This window comes from Salmo trutta, chromosome 12 (assembly GCF_901001165.1).
Source record: "Salmo trutta chromosome 12, fSalTru1.1, whole genome shotgun sequence".
Taxonomy (NCBI): Eukaryota; Metazoa; Chordata; class Actinopteri; order Salmoniformes; family Salmonidae; genus Salmo; species Salmo trutta.
Genome location: NC_042968.1, coordinates 21,347,123 through 21,362,958, shown reverse-complemented (window position 1 = coordinate 21,362,958; position 15,836 = coordinate 21,347,123). Strand labels below are relative to the sequence as shown.

Here is a 15,836-nt window from a genome sequence, read left to right as displayed (position 1 = left end):
GTGTAGTGGTGGTAGTATGTACTGAAGTTGTAGGTTCTGTTTGTGTAGTGGTGGTAGTATGTACTGAAGTTGTAGGTTCTGTTTGTGTAGTGGTGGTAGTATGTACTGAAGTTGTAGGTTCTGTTTGTGTAGTGTGGTAGTAGTACTGAAGTTGTAGGTTCTGTTTATGTAGTGGTGGTAGTATGTACTGAAGTTGTAGGTTCTGTTTGTGTAGTGGTGGTAGTATGTACTGATGTTGTAGGTTTTTGTTTGTGTAGTGGTGGTATGTACTGAAGTTGTATGTTCTGTTTGTGTAGTGGTAGTATGTACTGAAGTTGTAGGTTCTGTTTGTGTAGTGGTGGTATGTACTGAAGTTGTAGGTTCTGTTTGTGTAGTGGTAGTATGTACTGAAGTGTAGGTTCTGTTTGTGTAGTGGTAGTATGTACTGAAGTTGTAGGTTCTGTTTGTGTAGTGGTGGTAGTATGTACTGAAGTTGTAGGTTCTGTTTGTGTAATGGTGGTAGTATGTACTGAAGTTGTAGGTTCTGTTTGTGTAGTGGTGGTAGTATGTACTGAAGTTGTAGGTTCTGTTTGTGTAGTGGTAGTATGTACTGAAGTTGTAGGTTCTGTTTTGTGTAGTGGTGGTGGTATGTACTGAAGTTGTAGGTTCTGTTTGTGTAGTGGTGGTATGTACTGAAGTTGTAGGTACTGTTTGTGTAGTGGTGGTAGTATGTACTGAAGTTGTAGGTTCTGTTTGTGTAGTGGTGGTATGTACTGAAGTTGTAGGTTCTGTTTGTGTAGTGGTGGTATGTACTGAAGTTGTAGGTTCTGTTTGTGTAGTGGTAGTATGTACTGAAGTTGTAGGTTCTGTTTGTGTAGTGGTGGTAGTATGTACTGAAGTGTAGGTTCTGTTTGTGTAGTGGGGGTATGTACTGAAGTTGTAGGTTCTGTTTGTGTAGTGGTGGTAGTATGTACTGAAGTTGTAGGTTCTGTTTGTGTAGTGGTAGTATGTACTGAAGTTGTAGGTTCTGTTTGTGTAGTGGTGGTAGTATGTACTGAAGTTGTAGGTTCTGTTTGTGTAGTGGTAGTATGTACTGAAGTTGTAGGTTCTGTTTGTGTAGTGGTGGTAGTATGTACTGAAGTTGTAGGTTCTGTTTGTGTAGTGGTAGTATGTACTGAAGTTGTAGGTTCTGTTTGTGTAGTGGTAGTATGTCCTGAAGTTGTAGGTTCTGTTTGTGTAATGGTAGCATGTACTGACGTTGTAGGTTGTGTGTAAGTCAGTACTAACTGCGTCCTCTGGTCATTCCAGGTTACTACTATGAGCTGGATGACTCGTATGATGAGAGTGATGAGGAGGAGGTCAGGGCCCACCTCAGGAGGGTAGCAGGGCAGCCCCCTCTCAAACTGGACGACTCCACGGAGGTACGGTTTTATCCTGCACACACACTCTATACACACTGTTATATCCTGGCTTTATAATATGTTCCTCTCCCCCTGTAGAAAGTGGACTTCCTGTGTGTGTTTGGTCTGACCACGGTGTCACGACATGACCTCCTGGTGCAGCAGAAGAGGAGGAAGAGGAGGAGGATGCTGAGGGAGCGCAGCCCCTCGCCCCCGGCTGTTCTGTCCAAACGCACCCCTCCTCCCCCGGCCCCCCTCAGCACCCACTTCACCCCAGAGGAGATGGACAGAGCCCCCGAACTAGAAGACAAGAAACGCTTCCTCACCATGTTCAGCCTGTCCCACGTCTCTGTACAGCAGAGGAGAGGTATGTACCCTACATCCTAAACACTACACCCTAACCCCTACTCACCATCTAACCCCCTACCTGTAAACCTGTCATGGACATGGTTATCATGTCTGCTGTGCTCTGGAGACATGTACACAGTGTGACAGACACCTGACATTTCACTATCTGTATTGTTCATTATAACCTGGGTGGTTCGAGCCCTGATTCCTGATTGGCTGAAAGCTGTTGTATATCAAACCGTATACCACGGGTATGACCATTTTTTGGTTGACTGTTCTAATTATGTTGGTAACCAGTTTAGACGCGTCGTGCCTAAGAACAGCCCTTAGCTTTGGTATATTGGCCAAATACCACAACCCTTGTGTCTTATTGCTTAATTATACGTTATATATTAAATACACTGCTCCTAGCATGCAATACACATTACACTGCCTCCCTCTTCAGTGTGACAGCTGGACTTTATGTGAGGAGAAACAGATACACACACACACTGCTGTGGCGAGGCATGGAGTGGCAACGGAAGGTTTACGGCGATCCCGTGCTAATCCTGTGGATTTACCGCATGCTGCCTGCAGATGGCAGTGTGCAGCCTCCCACACACACACACACACACACACACACACACACACACACACACACACACACCCACACCACACACACAAACACACAGACTCACAGCAGAGGTTCAACAGGGATTACAGAGACGTGGGTGAGATGTTAATGCTCTCTCTCTCTCTCTCTCTCTCCCCCTCTCTCTCTCTCTCTCTCTCTATATCTCTCTCCCGCTCTCTCTCTCTCTCTCTCCCTCTCTCTCTCCCTCCCTCTCTCTCTCTCTCTCTCTATATATATATATCTCTCTCCCTCTCTCTCTCCCTCCCTCTCTCTCTCCCTCTCCCTCTCTCTCTCTCTCTCCCTCCCGCTCTCTCTCCCTCCCGCTCTCTCTCCCTCCCGCTCTCTCTATCTATATATCTCTCTCCCTCCCCTCTCCCTCTCTCTCTCTCTCTCCCTCCCGCTCTCTCTCTCTCTCTCCCTCTCTCTCTCTCTCCCTCTCTCCCTATCTCCCTCCCTCTCCCTCTCTCTCTCACCCTCTCTCCCTCCCTCTCCCTCTCTCTCTCTCTCCCTCCCGCTCTCTCTCCCTCTCTCTCTCCCTCTCTCTCTCTCTCCCTCCCGCTCTCTCTCCATCCCTCTCTCTCTCTATATATCTCTCTCCCTCCCCTCTCCCTCTCTCTCTCTCTCCCTCCCGCTCTCTCTCCCTCTCTCTCTCCCTCTCTCTCTCTCTCTCTCCCTCCCTCCCTCTCTCTCTCTCTCTCTCCCTCCCTCTCTCTCTCTCTCTCTCTCTCTCTCTCCCTCCCTCGCTCTCTCTCTCTCCCTCTCTCTCTCTATATCTCTCTCCCTCCCTCTCTCTATATCTCTCTCCCTCCCGCTCTCTCTCTCCCTCTTTCTCTCCCTCCCTCTCTCTCTCTCTCTCCCTCTCTCTCTCCCTCCCTCTCTATCTCCCTCACTCTCTCTCTCTCTCTCTATCTCTCTCTCTGCCAGATAATGATACAGTGGTAGAGTTGCTTCAGGCCATTAAACAGAAGAGCGTAACCTTGGATACCATCAGACATGCCCCTCACCCCCTATGTAAGACCCCCCCAGCACAGAACTCAGGTAAGTGCTCACGCACAAACACACACAAACACACACAAACACACACTCTTCCTCATTCCTTCCCTGCTGTTTGTGCTTAATCTAGCAGACAGGTGTGAGAGACATCTCTAGTAATGTTACAGCAGTAATGTTATGGGTTGTGGTTCAAATGATTGATTGCCTGCTGATATCTTGATATAGTATATTTATATGAATATGGGTGGGAATGTGTCTCAATTCACTGACTGTAACATCCATCTGTCCCGACAGATCCTGCCTCAGCACTTTCCAGCGAATCAGATGAGCCACTCAGTGTCAGTCCCTCCTCCCCCGGCGGACTCCTGGGGCAGCCTAAACCCCCCTCCTCCTCTGACGCACTGAGACCAAAGGACCCCGCTCTTCCACTCCCCTACCCGGAAAAGACCCGTGGGCTCCCTGAGGGCCCCTCCTCCAAGAGGAGCGCGTCGTCCAGCCTGCTGAATAGCCTGCGGCCCCCCGTGCAGCCTAAAGACGCTCCCCCCAGCCTGAACGGCCGGACCAAGCCCTGGGAGAGCTTTACTGCTGAAGAGTTTGCCCAGCAGTTCCACGAGTCTGTCCTCCAGTCCACCCAGAAGGCCCTGCAGAAGCACAAAGGCAGGTTATACCGCAGCAGCTCTGGTTCATACTCCAGGTGGAAGTTACCCTCAGGCACAGATCTAGGATCAGCTTATACTGATCAAATCAAATGTTATTTGTCACATGCGCCGAATACAACAGGTGTAGACCTTACCGTGAAATGCTTACTTGCAAGCCCTTAACCAACAATGCAGTTTTAAGAAAAATAAGAGTTAAGAAAAGATTTACTAAATAAATGAAAGTAAAAAGAAAGTAACGCAACAAAGTAACAGTAAGGAGGAATAAACAGCGAGTAGCAGCAGTGTAAAAAAACAGGGGGTAAATGCAAATAGCCATTTGTCTAACTGTTCAGCAGTCTTATGGCTTGGTGGTAGAAGCTGTTAAGAAGCCTTTTGGACCTTGACTTGGCGCTCCAGTATCGCTTGCCATGCGGTAGCAGAGAGAACAGTCTATGACTAGGGTGGCTGGAGTCTTTGACAATTTTTAGGGCCTTCCTCTGACACCGCCTGGTATAGAGGTCCTGGATGTTAGGGAGCTTGGCCCCAGTGATGTACTGGGCTGTTCGCACTACCCTCTGTAGTGCCTTGCGGTCGGATGTACATATTACCTCAATTACCTCCACTAACCGGTGCCCCCACACATTGACTCTGTACCGGTACCCCCTGTATATAGCCTCGCTTGTTATTTTACTGCTGCTGTTTAATTATATGTTACTTTTATTTTCTATTTTTTACTTAACACTTATTTTTCTTAAAACGGTATTGTTGGTTAAGGGCTTGTAAGTAAGCATTTCACTGTAGGGTCTACACCTGTTGTATTTGGTGCATATGACAAATACAATTTGATTAGATTTGATTTTCCTGTTGTCCACGATCATCTCCTTTGTCTTGATCATGTTGAGGGAGAGGTTGTTGTCCTGGCACCACACGGCCAGGTCTCTGACCTCCTCCCTGTAGGCTGTCTCGTTGACGGTGATCAGGCCTACCACTGTTGTGTAAATCTGCAAACTTAATGATGGTGTTGGAGTCATGCTTGGCCACGCAGTCGTGGGTGAACAGGGAATACAGGAGGAGACTAAGCATGCACCGTTGAGGGGCCCCCGTGTTGAGGATCAGTGTGTCAGATGTGTTGTTGCCTACCCTACCCGGTTTAGTCCCAGGGTGCTTAGCTTAGTGATGAGCTTTGAGGGTACTATGGTGTTGAAAGCTGAGCTGTAGTCAATGAATAGCATTCTCACGTAGGTGTTCCTTTTGTCTAGGTGGGAAAGGGCAGTGTGGAGTGCAATAGAGATTGTGTCATCTGTGGATCTGTTTGGGCGGTATGCAAATTGGAGTGGGTCTAGGGTTTCTGGGATAATGGTGTTGATGTGAGCCATTACCAACCTTTCAAGCACTTCATGGCTACAGACATGAGTGCTACTGGGCGGTAGTCATTTAGGCAGGTTACCTTAGTGTTCTTGGGCACAGGGACTATGATGGTCTGCTTGAAACATGTTGGTATTACAGACTCAGACAGGGAGAGGTTGAAAATGTCAGTGAAGACACTTGCCAGTGTGAACCAACATAGATCCTAACCCTGACCATTAATGTTGTGCAGCATTTTACCTGATTTTAACGTTCTGTCATAGAGTTTTCCCATCTCAAGGGGTTAAATAAATGAAAATACTATCGTAAGTGCCAATGTATTGCCATTAAAGTAACAGGGTTGAGGTTTTCATGTTAAATCAGCCATAAATCCCCTTGTGACAGAGGGAATGGACGCTTGTTCTGTGCAACAGGGAGGGGCAATTGAATGCAAGTTTCCCCCCAAAAAATGTATTGTTAAAATATTTCTAGCCTACCTATCTATGGGTAACAGAGTTGACTTGTTTTGCTTGACTCGCACGGTTTTCCAGCCAAAAAGCTTCAACCCAGCTCACCTGCATTTACACCATGATTTGACTGTTATTTGTTCAATGTTTATTTTGAAAAACATATTTTAAAAGGAATAGTTTCACCATATTAAAAACAATATTAATCTTCAGAAATGATTTTGTAAAACAAGAACATAACTAGGGCTAACAATGATGGTAAAAAATGTGAAGAACTTTGGGTTAAAGACCCAATACAGTCAAAAACATGATATTCCTGTGTTTTATAAATATTTCCACACAATGAGGTTGAGATAATACTGTGATATTGTGAGAAGGATGATAATTCCCTTAAGAATTGTAAGAGCTGTTTGGTGGGATGGAGCTTTGGCCTGTCTGGTGACATCACCAGGCGGTACATTTGTTAATAGACCAATAAGAAAGAGAATAACAGCTAGTTTTCAGTTTTCACCTCCCCAATCAGACCACTCCCAGACAGTTCTAGCAAAATTCCTTCTTGAGAAATTGCTCTTTGCTAAAAGGCTTTTTATTTTGGTTTATTTTTGACCATTTTAAATGAAAACTATCACAGTACGACTGTTGAGGCCAGGGGGCAGGATCTTATCCCGGTATTGGGATTCATTGTCATGTGACCATGGCGGGGAATTCAAAACTGCAAGAGTAATCATTTCAAATAATCAAATAATCAACTATTTTCCTCCATTTGAAAGATATATCTCCTAAATCTAACCACGCTGTCCGATTTTCAGAGGCTTTACGGAGAATGCATAAAGTTAGGTTATGTGAGGAGAGTACATTGACAATAGCTGCGTGTAATGTTTAGCCAATTCAAAGAAGGGCATCAACAGACAGAAAACTAGCTAGAATTATGCACTTACCTTTGACAATCTGCATCAGATGACACTCATAGGACATTATGTTAGACAATACATGCATTTTTAGTTCCATCAAGTTCATATTTAAATCCAAAAACAGCATTTACAGTCGCGGTGAAATTCAGAATTTTTTTCGGCTCGAATGCTCCCAGTGAATCCAGCATTACAAATCACGGAATTACTATTCGAAAACATTGGTAAATTATAATATTGTCATTCAAAGAATAATATATTATCATCTCGTAATTGCTACCGAATGGCCAGATCTCAAAATAACTTTACTGGGAAATCACATTTTGCTATAAACTGGGGACTATGCTAACAACATAAGCTAAGCTATAAGCTAAGCTAAGCTAAGCTATACCGTTAGCATTAGCATCATCTAATATCGATAATAACATTCTAAATATCCTTTGATTACCTTTGATTATCTCCATCAGAAGGCGCTGCCAGCGATCCCAGGTCCAGAACAAATGTGGTTTCTTTTGACAAAGTTCATAATTTATGTCCAAATAGTTAGCGTTCAGTAGGCTCCCACAAAATGAGGTGGGCAGTGTAAAGTCACGCCGAAAAGCTAAAAAAAAACTAGTAAATAATCTATTTATGTTTGTTCAAACATGTCAAACGTTGTTTAGCATTAATCTTTTGGTCCATTTTTAACGTGAAACATCAGTAAACATCAGTAATATTTTCACACAACCTATCAAGTGTCTAGAATAAACGATTATGACAAAGACACTCTTCTCAGATTCATGCGCAGGCGCAAAAAATGAAGTGATGACGTCTCAACTTGTAAGCATTCTAATTCGGTCTGTATTCATGACAGATGCTTCAAACAACTTTCTAAAGATCGTTGACATCTAGTGGAAGCAGTAGGAGTTGCGAACTGAATCCTTTCTCACTGTGGTATCTATAAAACAATGACACTAAATAGTACAGTCACAAAATTCTCATTTTTTAAAAATCTATTTTTCACAGGTTTTTGCCTGCAATATGAGTTTTGTTATACTTACAGACACCATTCAAACTGTTTTAGAAAATTCAGAGTGTTTTCTATCCAAATCTGGTAATAATATGCATATCCTAGCTTCTGAGTTGGTGTAGGTGGCAGTTAAAAATGGGCACATATTTTTTCCAAAATTCTCAATACTGCCCCCGTAGCCCGTAGAGGTAAATTTTTATCCAGAAGTTATTTGAAATGTAGATAAAAAACTGCTGCATTGGACCTTTAAAAACATGCAAAGGACATGTTCTGATGTTTGGCACCTTAGCAAATTTTTATTCAAAAGAAAAATCTGATTTATTGAATTTTCCATGTGGTCAATATTAAAAGGCACTTCATTGAGTATAACAGGCTTATACAATTTAGTATTGGTGCACAATTTCTCCTTTAAATATCAAAGGGGCGCAAAATGTTGTCTATTCGTGGAACAACACAAGTAATAACAGTGATGATGTGTTAATGTAATATCATTTACATTTTACATTTTAGTCATTTAGCAGATGCCCTTATCCAGAGCGACTTACAGTAGTGAATGCATACATTTCATACATTTTTTCTCCGTACTGGTCCCCCGTGGGAATCGAACCCACAACCCTGGCGTTGCAAACACCATGCTCTACCAACTGAGCCACACGTGACCTTGGGCTGTCTTGGGCTCCCGAGTGGCACAGCGGTCTAAGACACTGTATCTCAGTGCAAGAGGCATCACTACAGTCCCTGGTTAGAATCCAGGCTGTATCACATCTGGCTATGATTGGGAGTCCCATAGGGCAGCGCACAATTGGCCCAGCGTTGCCGGGGTAGGCCGTCATTGTAAATAAGAATTTGTTCTTAACTGACTGGCCAAGTTAAATAAATATAAATATCCCTTTCTCTCCCTCTCTCTCTAGGTGGAGCCACAGTGATCTCAGCGCCCTCTCACCTCCAGGACTCCTCAGTGCACTACAACATTCCAGAGCTGCAGAGCACCCCCAGCCGGCCGCCCCCGCCACACACACACCCTCACACACACCCGCACGCACACTCCATCCAACACCCGCACTCACACCCGCTCCCCCAGCCCAATGGGCAGCACTGTCCCCCGCACCCCCACCGAGAGCACCCAGGAGCGAGGGAGGAGCAGTCTGCACCAGAGGACTCAGAAGAAGACTCAGAAGAGGAGGAAGAGGAGGCCCCAGTACCCAGGTGGCAGGGGATTGAAGCGATCTTTGAAGCCTATCAGGAATACATTGAAGGTAAGCAGTCAGTCACTTTTCTGTTTATTTAAAGGCCCAGTGCAGTCAAAACGTTATTTCAGCCTGTACATTTAAACAATATACACTGCTCAAAAAAATAAAGGGAACACTAAAATAACACATCCTAGATTTGAATGAATGAAATAATCTTATTAAATACTTTTTTCTTTACGAAGTTGAATGTGCTGACAACAAAATCACACAAAAATAATCAATGGAAATCCAATTTATCAACCCATGGAGGTCTGGATTTGGAGTCACACTCAAAATTAATGTGGAAAACCACACTACAGGCTGATCCAACTTTGATGTAATGTCCTTAAAACAAGTCAAAATGAGGCTCAGTAGTGTGTGTGGCCCCCACGTGCCTGTATGACCTCCCTACAACGCCTGGGCATGCTCCTGATGAGGTGGCAGATGGTCTCCTGAGGGATCTCCTCCCAGACCTGGACTAAAGCATCCGCCAACTCCTGGACAGTCTGTGGTGCAACGTGGCGTTGGTGGATGGAGCGAGACATGATGTCCCAGATGTGCTCAATTGGATTCAGGTCTGGGGAACGGGCGGGCCAGTCCATAGCATCAATGCCTTCCTCTTGCAGGAACTGCTGACACACTCCAGCCACATGAGGTCTAGCATTGTCTTGCATTAGGAGGAACCCAGGGCCAACCGCAGCAGCATATGGTCTCACAAGGGGTCTGAGGATCTCATCTCGGTACCTAATGGCAGTCAGGCTACCTCTGGCGAGCACATGGAGGGCTGTGTGTTCCCCAAAGTAATGCCACCCCACACCATGACTGACCCACCGCCAAACGGGTCATGCTGGAGGATGTTGCAGGCAGCAGAACGTTCTCCACGGTGTCTCCAGACTCTGTCACGTCTGTCACATGTGCTCAGTGTGAACCTGCTTTCATCTGTGAAGAGCACAGGGCGCCAGTGGCGAATTTGCCAATCTTGGTGTTCTCTGGCAAATGCCAAACGTCCTGCACGGTGTTGGGCTGTAAGCACAACCCCCACCTGTGGACGTCGGGCCCTCATACCACCCTCATGGAGTCTGTTTCTGACCGTTTGAGCAGACACATGCACATTTGTGGCCTGCTGGAGGTCATTTTGCAGGGCTCTGGCAGTGCTCCTCCTGCTCCTCCTTGCACAAAGGCGGATGTAGCGGTCCTGCTGCTGGGTTGTTGCCCTCCTACGGCCTCCTCCACGTCTCCTGATGTACTGGCCTGTCTCCTGGTAGCGCCTCCATGCTCTGGACACTACGCTGACAGACACAGCAAACCTTCTTGCCACAGCTCGCATTGATGTACCATCCTGGATCTGCACTACCGGAGCCACTTGTGTGGGTTGTAGACTCCGTCTCATGCTACCACTAGAGTGAAAGCACCGCCAGCATTCAAAAGTGACCAAAACATCAGCCAGGAAGCATAGAAACTGAGAAGTGTTCTGTGGTCCCCACCTGCAGAACCACTCCTTTATTGGGGGTGTCTTGCTAATTGCCTATAATTTCCACCTGTTGTCTATTCCATTTGCACAACAGCATGTGAAATTTATTGTCAATCAGTGTTGCTTCCTAAGTGGACAGTTTGATTTCACAGAAGTGTGATTGACTTGGAGTTACATTGTGTTGTTTAAGTGTTCCCTTTATTTTTTTGAGCAGTATATATATTATTATTATTATTGTAATTATTGTTTTTTTGGCCTGTTTTAGTGGGGTGAAGTTTTGTCTATTAGTTAATAGACCAATAAGAAAGAGAGTTCCAAACCTCTCTGCCAATAAAACATAGTTTTCAGTTTTCCCCTTCCCACTTAGACCACTCCCCGACGCTCCTAGTAAAATTCTTGCTTGAGAAATTGCTATTTGCGAAGAAGCTTTTTTTTCTTCTTTTTTTTTACCATTTTAATTGAAAACAATCACAATAAGGTACTTAATTGGCTGCATTGGACCTTTAATGACTAATGTCCTTGATTTTGGAATGGTTCATGTATGGTTGAAATCTCGAGACCAATGGACATTTATGACTTTTTGGTTACGAGTAGTTGTAGCGTATTCCCAACACTAGATGGTGGTATTTATCATTTTTTACTACTCTCTGTAAACAGTCAAACATACTCTCTGTAATGAGTCTTGTGTAGTGAGTTGTGTGCTGTGTGCTGCTTGCCTGTGGCAGTATGGTACTGTAGAGCTGTAGCTCTAGTGGTGTGCTGCTCTCTGGTTATTGGTACATGGAGAGACAGACAGGCAGGGAGTGTTAGCGGGGATGCTAATGAGAACACAGGTCACATCCCCTCAGGCTCAGTTATTCTCTTCTCCTTCCTCTCTCCCTCTCCTCCTCTGCCTCCCTCCTCTCCTTCTCCTCCTTCTCCACTCCCTCCTTTCTCTTCCCCTGCCTTCGGTCCTCCCTCCCTCCTCCAGAGCAAGGTGTGGAGCGCCAGGTGCTGCAGAGCCAGTGTCGGAGACTGGAGAACCAGCAGTACAACCTGAGCCTGACAGCAGAGCAGCTCTCCCACAGCATGGGGGTAAGACCCTGTCTGCTACATCTATCATCACTGAGCTTCCTTCAAATCGTTTGGAGGAAATATACTTTCTATTTTAATCAGCTATGTTCAATTGTATTCTTCATACTGTAAAATAATATGAAATAATGCCACAGAATTCTAAGCAAGTGTGTGTGTGTGTGTGTGTGTGTGTGTGTGTGTGTGTGTGTATCCTTGTGCTGCGTTTTTGTTACTTTCTCTTTATGGTGTTACATTTTTGTTAATATGGTTTTATTGACTCGACTTCCCCCCCACTCTCTCTCTTTCTCCCTTCTCTGTTTAAAGGAATTGATGTCTCAGAGACAGAAGCTGGCGGTGGAGAGGGAGAAGTTACAGGCCGAGTTGGAGCACTTCAGGAAGTGTCTGACGCTGCCGCAGCCCCACTGGGCCAGGGGAGGGCACTACAAGGGTTACCCCCCCAGGTGACAGCTCCACAGGAGAGAGGGATGGATTCATGGATTCATTGATAGATGGATGGGGCTGCTGCCAGCCTGCCAGGGACGGTGCCACCAGCCAGTGGTCTGTGCTAACCCTGGGGTCAGAGGGAGCAACAGGCACACACAGGGCAAAGCTCTAGGACTGCATGGTCAACACACACACAAACATACAGAGGAACACACTCACACCATTCTCTTCAGCAGGCACCAGTTACTCTCTTACATTGCAGTCCCAGCCCCGTCCTGGGCTCCCCTGACAGCCACTCCCACACAGACAATCCTGAAACCGGAGAGCAGCTCAGCCCTGGAATGGGTGTGGTCACGTGACAGAGCGCCATCTACCACCAATCCAATGCCCCTACCTCTGGCCAATCGGACAGGACTGAACCTCCCAGCATCTCTCCTGGCAGCAGGTCAGGTCAGCTTTCAAACTTGAACTGCACTTAAAGAGAAAGACCTGAAGAACTACCTGGTGGTACTGTGTTACGACAAAGAACTGTTCAAATTAGGGAAGAACTTACAAAATGCACATTTTGGAATGAATAAAGGAAATGTTTTATTTCGAGATGAGAATAAGAATTTAAAAGGTGCTTCAGCCTTGTATTGTAAATAATATTAAGACTAAAAATAATTTTGTATGTTTTTATTACTTTAATCATTGTTCTTTTAAGAAGAAGAAAATAAGCCTGCCATTTTTTTATATGTTCATGCTTTTTTGGTTGAAACAGAAAGCTTTGCTGTTAGTGTTTGTTCTGCTGCTGGTCATGACTGCCCTGTTCGGAGGTGTAGATTGAAGGAGAAAAGGAGAGAGAGAACATGCTCCACTCCTCTCCTCCTCTCCCCCTTTGACCCAGCCATGTGTGCAGCCGTAGCAGCAGCCTGAGCTCCAGCCACAGCCCTCACTCCCCTGGCCTCCAGGCCCCGTAAGGCTCACTGAGATGGGGGTAAGACCTAACTCCAGGCGCCACAGCCCTCCCTCCCCTGGCCTCCAGGCCCCGTAAGGCTCACTGAGATGGGGGAAAGACCTAACTCCAGGCGCCACAGCCCTCCCTCCCCTGGCCTCCAGGCCCCCGTAAGGCTCACTGAGATGGGGGTAAGACCTAACTCCAGGTCCCACAGCCCTCCCTCCCCTGGCCTCCAGGCCTCCTAATGCTCACTGAGATGGGGGTAAGACCTAACTCCAGGTCCCACAGGCCTCCCTCCCCTGGCCTCCAGGCCCCGTAAGGCTCACTGAGATGGGGGTAAGACCTAACTCCAGGCCCCGTAAGGCTCACTGAGATGGGGGTAAGACCTAACTCCAGGCCCCACAGCCCTCCCTCCCTGGCCTCCAGGCCCCCGTAAGGCTCACTGAGATGGGGGTAAGACCTAACTCCAGGTCCCACAGCCCTCCCTCCCCTGGCCTCCAGGCCCCGTAAGGCTCACTGAGATGGGGGTAAGACCTAACTCCAGGTCCCACAGGCCTCCCTCCCCTGGCCTCCAGGCCCCCGTAAGGCTCACTGAGATGGGGGTAAGACCTAACTCCAGGCCCCACAGCCCTCCCTCCCCTGGCCTCCAGGCCCCCGTAAGGCTCACTGAGATGGGGGTAAGACCTAACTCCAGGTCCCACAGGCCTCCCTCCCCTGGCCTCCAGGCCCCGTAAGGCTCACTGAGATGGGGGTAAGACCTAACTCCAGGCGCCACAGCCCTCCCTCCCCTGGCCTCCAGGCCCCGTAAGGCTCACTGAGATGGGGGTAAGACCTAACTCCAGGCCCCACAGCCCTCCCTCCCCTGGCCTCCAGGCCCCCGTAAGGCTCACTGAGATGGGGGTAAGACCTAACTCCAGGTCCCACAGGCCTCCCTCCCCTGGCCTCCAGGCCCCCGTAAGGCTCACTGAGATGGGGGTAAGACCTAACTCCAGGTCCCACAGGCCTCCCTCCCCTGGCCTCCAGGCCCCCGTAAGGCTCACTGAGATGGGGGTAAGACCCAACTCCAGGTCCCACAGCCCTCCCTCCCCTGGCCTCCAGGCCCCCGTAAGGCTCACTGAGATGGGGGTAAGACCTAACTCCAGGCCCCACAGGCCTCCCAGATCCATGCACTCCGTCAGAACACCAGCCCCACACAAAACCCCTCCTGTCAGGAACAGCAGGTTTTACCACTCTCCCTGTGTGAGTAGTTACCCATGGGAAAGAGTGAGTGACAGTTACTGTGTCATCCTTTATTTCCTCTCTCTCTTATTCCCCTTCAGCTCTAGTCCAGGGATGGGCGCTTAGTAGAACTGATAACTAGACCCATCTCTCTGGACCTTATCATTAAGCACGAGGGGCACAACACCCATTATGATGAGACATTCATATCACTAAACCCACAGAGAGGAGGGAACAATGCAGACAATACCACGTCAAGATTCTTCTCCTTTGTGTTTGCCATAAAAGGAAATAGTGCCAAAAAGTAGCCCTCCCTCACACAAAATATCCTGAGACTTTTTTAAACCTCCAAATAGAGTAATTAAACTAACTCCCTGAATTTAAATGACCATCCCACTTCTAAACATATTATATTACTACATTGTTCCCACTTATCATAATGTCAAATCCCTTGCCAACAATTGGTTAATGGTCCATTTTTTTCACTTCAGGGCCCTCAAATCCAAAGTCAATTAAAGGTTCTCTTTTGCCAAGTATATGAATCATTGCCCTGAACTGCACTGTGCATCTATAGTGTGTTTTCATGCCTGCATCAGTGTCCACCTCGCTGCTGGCCATAGCCGTCGCCTGTGTCTCAGTACCCCTGTTCCCCAGTCTCTCTATTCCCCTACCTTCCTTCTGTGGGAGTGTCTGGCCTTTTAGCCTTGCAGGAGGACCTCAGCAGCATATATCGCAGTGCAGCGTGGGTATTGTAGTGCTGTCAGTCTGAGGTGACAAGGCTTTGAGTATGTAGTCCTAAAGGGGTTCTGTTTGAACTCCAGTCTGATGCTGTGGATGTGAGATGGCAGGGAGGGGAGGGTGGCTGCAGGCCTGGTCCCTACATCCCTCTTTGTTCCACTCCTGGTGAGCTCTCAGAGGGACACCCAGTTAGGGAGGCGGAACCATGTTTACAGACCAGAGCAGAGCTACGATAGGACCACCACTTGTCAATCAGACAGCAAGCGCTACCACTGAGTTAAGCAGCCAATGAGTTAGCGGGAGGACGTTAGGCCCTTCCCCAGAGCCTCCTTACTCTACCACGCACGCACACGCAATAGCCCCCTGACTCTGTGGAGGATGTCTAGACTCTAGATGCTGTGAAACTCTGATTTTAAAATGTACTTGTTTGAATTCATTGTAATGTAATATATTATTTGTTGAATGTAGTAATTAGGTATTTATGAATATATTGCTGTAATTTCAGACAAAAAAATAAAAGAAAATATTTCAAAAATGTACTTGAATAGTCAAGTCTTCTCTTGGCACCATATCTTCCTGCAGGTTCACTGCATCCTTTTTCAGTATCTGAGTAAAATTCTAACTCTGATGTGTTTAACAGTGAGACTGCATTGAAGTCACACATGTCTGATAAGAGATGGGGGTTATCAATTAAGTGTTTCTACTACATTGGATTTACCATCTGTTTATTATGAGGCAGGCAAAAACGGACAGAAAAAATATAGGGAAATCATCAAATCACTCTTATGTCAAAACTTAATTATCTGTAATTATTGGACATAATATGTGATGGTTATAATGATGGTTAGAATATGCATGGCATAGTTATAAAATGACAGTGTAGATTGTTACAGTACTTAACCACAACTGTTAGTTTAGGACTCGGGAAGGAAGAATCTTCCCATTACATAGCATAGCTTTATATCCTTTTATAAAATGGTTAGTTCTGGCCTGGCATTATGATTATTGCAAACTAAAAGGTGTTTTCCATTCACGCTATATATCACT

The 15,836-nt window shown here is 46.5% G+C and overlaps 1 protein-coding gene across 1 annotated transcript; it reads left to right on the top strand.

Moving 5' to 3' along the window:
• Window positions 1-1,287: 1,287 nt before the first annotated feature.
• Window positions 1,288-15,328, top strand: LOC115203173 (genetic suppressor element 1; the record flags this gene model as incomplete). The annotated part of the gene is given in 7 exon segments (XM_029767601.1): window positions 1,288-1,400; window positions 1,479-1,746; window positions 3,265-3,378; window positions 3,628-3,990; window positions 8,611-8,955; window positions 11,370-11,473; window positions 11,777-15,328. Coding segments are annotated over 7 exon segments (1,448 nt in total), but the record flags the coding sequence as incomplete, so codon positions are not given.
• Between the last annotated feature and the right edge of the window lie 508 nt (window positions 15,329-15,836).